Raw genomic sequence first — 8,736 nt, forward strand, 5'->3', positions numbered from 1 at the left:
GTCTGTACTTAAGTGGATCAGTTTTTTGTTTTTTGCACCTTCTTTAATGCAGTGCAATGATGTTGGCTGACTTCCAAGCAGATGGAAGATGACCGAGGGCAAATGATAGGGTGAAAAGAGCATGGAGAGGATGTGCAAGAGCAGCAGAACATGTTTTTGGGATACATGAGCCGCCCAGTCCAATTGCAGAATCAGTCGAGGGTTGCCAGAAACTTCTCCACCTTTTCACGTGTGTAAAAGACAGCGTCCAGAAGCAGTTGGGTGTGACTGGTTCGAGTGGGTATAGGGAGCGAGGGGTTGGGGACAACATTTGGAAGCAAAGACAGAGTTGAGCGAGGCATTCGGCCTTCTCACCAACAGAGTCGGCTGTGGTGCCACTTGAAGTGAGGGAAGGGATGGAAGGAGAGCATACACCAGAGACAGACTTAACAACGTGCCCCCTGGTTTTTTGGTCTGTCTCTATATCTCTTTCTTCCTTTAACACCTATCTCTGTATTTAATGGATTCCATATCCTTACTCGATAGAGTGAGAATACCTGTTGTGTGAGATCAGGTTTCTTTTTTTGTGAGTAGTGGGAGTGGAGGAAAGGCAAATATATTGTTTATTTCTCTGCTATCCCCCACCTTCCCCTTCATATCCCTCCCCACTACTTACTCCTGTATCTTTGTTTTTCACCTCCATTCCTTTCCTTTGTTGTTGCCTTTCCTATGCTCAATGATTTGTTTTTCTATGTCATGCAAACCTTTCCTTCAACCCTGCATGTGTAAAATATAGATAGCTGTAAAGTTTACAATTTAGCTTGTAAAACAAGCTAAATTATTCCTTTTTTTTAATATCGGTCATCGAATGTCCGTTTAAAGAAAATGTAAACATGTTGCCATTTTTTTGTTGTTGTTGCTTTTCTCTGCACACCTTTTTGCCCCTTTTCTTTACACAGGTAAGAACCTTAATGTAACCAAAAAGTCTACACTTCCTTCTGTGCAAGTGATGAACCAAAAGGTGTTGAAATCAAAAATGAGTGTCAAGAAAAGCAAAGCAAATCTTAACATTGCGTCATTAAAAAATAAGAATGTGGCGAAGAAAAAATTTTCAGGGAAAGTCGACGGAGCGTCGGAGAAATCCCACGTTGAAAGTGACATCCTCCAGGCCGCAATGGCAATGAGCACAACCTCGCAAGGAAAACAGTTACCCTGGAGGTTGCAGCGTCTTTGCCGCTATTGTGGCATCTCAATGCCCAACCGCCGGGCTCTGGTGATTCATGAACGCCGGCACAATTTGAACCTCCCACTGCAGTGCAAGGTCTGTGGACTGTCTTTTGAATTCAAGAGTTACCTAAGAAAGCATCAGCTCAAGCATGTCAGCAATTTTGCAGATACCGCACCAATTTTTCCCACCATAAAGTCTTATTGTTGCAGTGACTGTAAGCAGGAATTTGCTCATGAAAACATGCTGGCATACCACCGAACTGTGGCCCATGGTGATGGCACATCGACCGGCACTACGTGATTTCTCATTTGTCTGATCATTGTGTGCATTACGCAAGTATGTGCCACATCGTCTCATGCTGCTGTGATGTCATACATGGTTTGAAAAGGCTACCTTTGGAATTGGTCCTGTATGCTTGAATTGTAGTTTTTAGTTCAACTTTGGAAACATGATGTAACATTTTCAGAGAACAGTTATCAAAGTATGTAACCGAGGTAACTGTGTTGCTTCTGAGCATTGTGCTTTAGTCATTTTTTTTTTTGCGTTTATACTTATGTTGCATCGTGCTTGTTTGTCCACACAAGCAGGTTTATTGGTTAAACACACATTGCTGTCTTTTGCGATTCAAACACAGCTGTTTTAGGTAGATTCGGGCAATACTGTCTTTTGCATGTTGATTACCAATTGGTGACTTTCACCTGGACTGGTGCTGAATTTGTCTCGTCACCGATGCCTTTCCGTACCATGCAAAGCTGGTTCGAGAAACTGAGCAAAATGACAGTAAGTGCACCTTTCTACCGACTGAAAGTTTGTGTATATGCATATATATATATATATATATATATATATATATATATATATATATATATATATATATATATATATATATATATATATATATATATATATATATATATATATATATATATATGTGTGTCCTTTAAAAAAAAAATTTTTTTTTCATCGTTCAAAGTTTCATTTGCCTTGCATTTCAATAGTGTGCAGTCGTACAGTATTGTACACTGTGTATCAAATTTAAAATGGTTTGTGCCATTCATTGGAAACTTGACCAAGCAGAAGGATATTAGAGGGGTCTGTCTATTTATTTACTTGGGGGATACTGAATTGAGGAGGAGGAGGAGGAGAAGGAAGGAAGAGAGAGGAAAAAGAGTGTGGGAGGAGTGGGCAAAGAAGGGGCATGTACGGAGTACTGTTTATGCCAGAAGAGGTGTTGGGGATGGGACTGAGAAGTAAAAATGCCTTTTATGTTTGTGTACTTCTGAAACAGATGGCTCCTTTATCCATTAACATAGAACTATATAGGATGTTCTGATGATTATTTGGCTCGTTTTGGGTCAAGAAGTGTGCATTACAACTGTGGACTTGCGAAACAGTGTGTTAATTTGCATGCAAGGGAACCTTGAGTCAGAAGAAATAACGTGAACCATCATGATGATTTGTAATTCAATTTTTCTACAACACAATTGTAGTCGTTGCACTGATCTAAAATACATTTTCAGTATTTTGTTTTGTATACAATATCGAGGCTTATAGAAGAGTGGGTTAACACGGGATAAAAAGGTTGTGTCGTGACAGTGTGGCCACAGTTGGATGCATGTAGGGAATGAGCTAACAGCAAAGGAGAGTAGAGACGAGGAAGCACATGAACCTACAAGTAGGGAATGAGCTAACAACACAAGAGAGAGAGGAGGGAAGGAAACGCATGACCGGACATGAAGGGAATGAGCTAACAACACGAGAGGGGAGGGGAGGGAAGGAAACGCATGAGCCGACATGAAGGGAATGAGCCACCAACATAGGAGAAGAGAGGAGAGGGAGGGGAAGAAACTGGGGAACGTGCAAGTAATATGGTTGAGTGTGTTTGGGTTTGTGGGATTAAAAAACATTTTTAACAGACAGTGCAGTTATTTGTATACACATGTATTATTGTGCTTTGTTGAAAGCATTTTTATGAAGAGGTTATGTCAAACGGAGGGGGTTTTTTTCTTCTTCTTGATTTGGGGTGTTTTCTTTTGTATTCTGTTTTGTAGTGAAGTGATTTAAGCATTTTGTTTTGATAAGATTTTGAACCTGGAGGGGGGGGGGACAAAACGTAATTTTTTTTTATTTCCTCAGGGCAGTAGTCTGCAACTCTCTAATACCCCTTAAAGCCTGGACCTTGTAGCATTTGCTTCTATAAACTGCTGCTGCTTTCTGCCAAAATCAATCGGACATGGGCTCATTGACTACTTTGGGATCCTGCTCGCAGATTTAAGCCTAACAGACAAAATAAAGCCCTCATCATTATCTTTATAGTTGGTTTTAATAACCAGGTGTTGTGTTTGTGGTAGATAAATTATGATAATGGAGTCATTAAGAGTGGATAATGTCCCAAAGTTGATAACACCTTCACTTTCCTAGAGTTTGGTTGTCTATTTTTGAGGTTTCAGCCATAGGTACACCTTTTTATAATTTATCTATCCTCTTCCTTTCCCTCTTGTTTTTTATTTTTTCAAAACCATAACTGTTTAGACAATGTTTTCATTTACATCTGAGACTGTCACTCTTTGTGGTATATATATATATATATATATATATATATATATATATATATATATATATATATATATATATATATATATATATATATATATATATATATATATATATAGTGTGCCTTCCATTATCTGAAATATTTTGGCCCGTGACCATTATCTGACCAGAATCTGGGGTAATGAAAAAATAACAGGAGACATTATATATATATATATATATATATATATATATATATATATATATATATATATATATATATATATATATATATATATACATGTAATCAACAAAACATTCAGTGAAGTATACTAACCGGTGTGAGAAGCAATGAGAATCTGACCTTTCAGGCATTCACACTTTGTCAGGTCTTCCTGTTTCTCATGGTGGTCAGCATACTTTGATCGAGTTCTGTTGATTCTCCTGTCCACCGATGCAGACTGAGACTCCCTTATTTAAACGTATTTGTTCCATCCAGTGTCACTTCCTGAAAGTTTGTCAATCTTTGGACAGCCAAAGTGAGATATCAACCTCTTTTCAGCTACCATTTGTGCTTGGGCACTTTTTTAGCCAGCCATTAAACACATTTTAGGCAACTGATTGCCACCTCTTTCTCAGAAATCACATTCTGAACAACTTGTCACAATCTGCTTGAATATTTTCTGCTAAAACAGCATCTTTGTGATCCCTCCACTCCGTAGGTCGAGTTAGTGCACTGTACTTGTCTGCAAATTACTACAAATCTGTACATGCATTTTTCTTCTGCTATTTTGACAAGTTTGTCATTTAATAAAGTCATCTTCCTTAATGTATATAGTAACCATGGAAGCACCTGAACATTTTCCCTCTTTAAAAAAAAACAAAAGCTCTTTTGTGCCATACTTAATATCTTTATCCATTTCTGTGTTGGCCATTACATGAATATCCATACTAGTGCCAGCAAAAGCTTCTGCACATTTGTTTTGAGATCCACTTTTGCTTCACAATTGTCTCTAATCTTCTTTTGATTTCTTGATGAAGAAATGTCAAAGGGCCTGTTTTAATTCCGTCGTCTCATCCCATGCTTTTGCTTTTCAGCTGTCATCGCACAACCATAAATATTTGTGGGAAAACGAAATATTGGAATGGAACATCAATACTCGCTTGTTGAAAGCTTTTGAGATGCGAAATTGACTGTTCACGTTTCAGAAATCGACTTTACATTTACCGCTCTCAGAAAGGAGAGCGGGAAATGTAAAGAAGGGTTTTCGATTCAGATACATTTTGTGTAATGAAAAAAATTAAACAAAGATTCACTTATGGTCACCAAACATTCTTTTGCCAACCCAGTTTTTTTTTTTTAGCTTCCCAATTTCAGTGGTCTTCTTATGTTTTTAGCCACTTAGGTTTGCTTTGAAAACCTCTGGGTATTCATATTCTTCTTCAGCATCAACATGGCAGAGGTATCATCTGACTGGCACCCTCATGGTGACACCATCTGCACTAGTGTTGATTGTTCTGTTAATAGAGAGTCAATGACAATTTTATCAAAGTAAAGGGGTCGAAAACTTTCCACCATGTTCTTGTGTAGTTTTATATAATATTTATCTTTAAACCTTTTTTAAATCGGTTATGATTCAAAATTTTTCAAGTGGTTATCTAAATTCCTGCACTAACCTCCAGAGGGCATTGCATCAGCAGCACAGCAGTGCCTTCAGCCAATGATGCTACCCTATAGTATTACACTGCATGCATATGGAAGAAGAAGAAGAAGAATGCTCCAGATTTTTCTTTCTGCATCCAAAAATATATAATACTAGCGATACCCGTGCACATGCACGGGATGGCAGTATAACATAGCTGGAAGCAGACGACAGACCGTACACGGGGAATGACAAAAATACGCATTGTGCAAAATGCAAGTGGTACTATGGAACGCCAAGACTTCCCAAACATTGTCGGCATGTCCGCTAAGTGCCACAGCAATTTCATAGGGATCGTGTGACGGCGAGCCGAGTTTTCAGTGTGCAAGCTTGGTATTATAATAGAGATGATTTTCCATGACACAGGGGACAATGGAACATGGAGGAAAGTTTTGGACCTTTTTTATTTTTGCTGACCCATTTTTAGCACATTGGTTTGACTGGACTGTAATGAACACAATATCCAGCATACTGTTCTTTCAAGTCATCAACAGCTTTTTCTCAGATGTTAATTTTTCTGCATTTATTACAACCACAATACCTCTATTCTTCAACCAGTCTTCATGAACATTTCCCATTGTTTGTAACCAACAAGCATGGACTGTAATCAATTTTTGGGGGTGACAGATCTACCTGGTACAACACTTTTTTCCCATGCTGCAGTTATTTTGGATTTGCTGAGGTTGACAAACCCTAGAAGGTGCAGCACATTTAGCATTGATCATTTTGTAGGTTAAAAAGGTGATGCAACATTTAATGGTTTCATCACCTTTTGTCGTAGCTGATGTAACCATATTTCAAAGCCTTGCATTGGTTGATGGTGGATATCAGACTGGAATGGAAGCAACAATTGCAGCAATCAATTAATAGTTTATAAAACCAGTTCCTTTTATTTTATTTTTATTTTTACAAAAACGTATAGAATGTCTTTTCACACATGTTTTTTTTTTGGTTTTGTGCCACATTGCTGAGAGTTTGTTTCAGAATTGTTTCCTTTTAATTCCACCTTTGAACCTTCATTCATTTTTTTAGTGATGATCTTTTAGCTCGTACATTGTTTAATGCCAGTTCTGCATGCTTGGCATGACATTGGTGTAAAAAATATGATTCGGCCGCATTCGGCTTACTTATGCTTTCACTTAACGCTACATTACTTAAAACGGCAATATCTTTGTTTGAGAAGAATCTTGCTTTTTTTTTTGTTTATTACTTTAATGGTAGTGTTGTATCATATTATACACGTTTTTACATTGTGTGCACATTTTATATTGACAATTCTAAACCACGTGGATGTATTATGAATTAACATCCATCATCACAGTGATGTTAATGCAGGCCTCCATCGAGGGGATGCCAAGTCAGTTGTCCAGTGTGCTTGCTTTTATTGGCGCATAAAAAAAATCATAATGTAAGTTGCGAGTGTAGTCCGTTGTGTGCTGATGTTTCGGCCAAATTCGTAATATGTCACTCGAGAGGGTTTACACAAGACGACCTTGAACAATCAGCTTTGTGGACGATTGCTATCCATCAACCTTAACGAAGAAGGTCTCTAACTGGAAATGTTAACGTGGTATGAACTTGTGATGTAAAATGTTTGTGGTTGTAGTGCAGAGAAGAAAAGCGTGCAAGAGGGTGCTTTGATACTTTTGAGGATTGTGGGGAATTGTAGTTCCTACAATCGAATGATTAGCCTGTAGTTGGTTGTATTTACAAGGGGCTAAGTCAAAACATACAGCCCCTTGTTTGTTTGTTTGTTTTATTTTAATTTTTTTGGTACATTCTAGACGTTTGTACAAACCAGTTACATTCTAGACGTTTGTATTAACCAGTAAACATGTTTTAAGTGACTGCGTAAACTTCCTACATGTTGCATATGCAAATGCTTCGTTTTTCAACATGGCTGTAGAATTATGGAATACATGGTGGTGTATAATTGTGATAAACACTGAATGCTCATTAAAGAGCAAGGAGTTAAAAAAGTGCAAGGGATTGTTAAATGAAGGATTCATTCACCAAAAAGAAATGGGTGAATGATGTAGAATTTTTTTTGTCATTCTGATACAATTATTTGTTCATTCGTTGAACATGTGTGCAGAAATGCTCTGTACAAATCATGAATCACAATTCAGTATTTGACGGTTCTTTTCTTTTCTCTTAACTGTAACTCATGCACCCTATGCTGGAACGCAGGCAGCTCTAAGGGAAGTAGAGATTTAAATGTTCTTTTTCATTATATTACACACACACAATATTCAACAACGCTTTGCTTTGTCAGTTTGTTATCGTGAGTGCTATTAACAGGTTTTGCTGTGAACCTCCAAATGTGAAAAGCATTTGTTTTATCACACACCATTTTATTCAGTGAAAACTTTATATACTTCCTTTTTTTATTCCCCATACACACTGCGTTACCGCAATGTTATACGTACTGTTTGTTTAAATATCCCTGTTTTAGCACCAAACCTGCTAATACAATTGATGTTTATTTGATCGCTTTGTTTTTGACTTCCCTTTGCTGCCAATGTGTCAATAAGCTTGACATAAATAAAACGGTTTGGATTCATGTTTTTGTTTTGATGTTGGTATACATTTCAGTGAACCTTTACTTGTGTCGAGAGAATGGCATGGGTTCAAGATATAATGATTAATTTATGTTCAGGGTTGGCGAGCAATCGGCAATCGTCCCTTTATCAATTTTCTTGTGAGTTTTGTTGAAGTTTATTTTCAAGTGTTGTATTATTCTGGTTTTTGAACCTCTTTTGAAATTGTGGTGTTTCAATATTTTAAAAACAGCTGCATTGCTGAATCACAGGATTCATCAACCAAAAAATTACAGCCAGGTAGTTAGAAGCATATAAAGAGTGTCTGTGATATGGCTGATGTCAGAAAGAAACAGTGCTTTTTGGGAAGACTTGTCATGACAAAATTGAATATCGGACTGAGCCAAAGGCAAATATTGCCACCTGTTAGAAACAAATTTGTGTAAAACAGTAGTTCTAAAACCTTTTTTTTATGAGACCATGACCCCTTTGTGATATGGCAATTGATGCCCCCCTCCGACCCCCCACTCTTCCCACCCTTTGGCCACATGCGTACATATTGCTTACCTGCTTTTGATCTTGTTATGCTCAATGGCATATGGAGCATCTTGAGGAGCTCACACCATTTTGTCTGTCCTAGGCCCACTGATCACCATCAAGGTAGTTTCTACCTCCCTCAGCTCATTTTCCATCCTACAACACCAGATCTGTCGGTCATCCAACCCTCCTTAGATCTTCAGGCTTCCAGCTTATT

General features: G+C 37.8%; 1 protein-coding gene across 4 annotated transcripts in view; it reads left to right on the forward strand.

Moving 5' to 3' along the window:
- LOC147024959 (uncharacterized) overlaps positions 1-8,005 on the forward strand; it is a 52,439-nt gene extending 44,434 nt beyond the window's left edge. For all 4 annotated transcript variants that reach the window (XM_085885432.1, XM_085885433.1, XM_085885434.1 and 1 more), the window contains exon 8: positions 939-8,005. In XM_085885432.1, coding sequence (XP_085741558.1) covers positions 939-1,507 — 569 coding nt within the window. In that variant the 3' untranslated portion in view covers positions 1,508-8,005. The remainder of the gene's footprint in view (positions 1-938) is intronic.
- The last annotated feature ends 731 nt before the right edge of the window (positions 8,006-8,736 follow it).

The sequence above is a fragment of the Eptatretus burgeri genome, chromosome 6 (assembly GCF_056783735.1).
Source record: "Eptatretus burgeri isolate ZD-2024b chromosome 6, Ebu_testis_v1, whole genome shotgun sequence".
In the NCBI taxonomy this organism is placed as follows: Eukaryota; Metazoa; Chordata; class Myxini; order Myxiniformes; family Myxinidae; genus Eptatretus; species Eptatretus burgeri.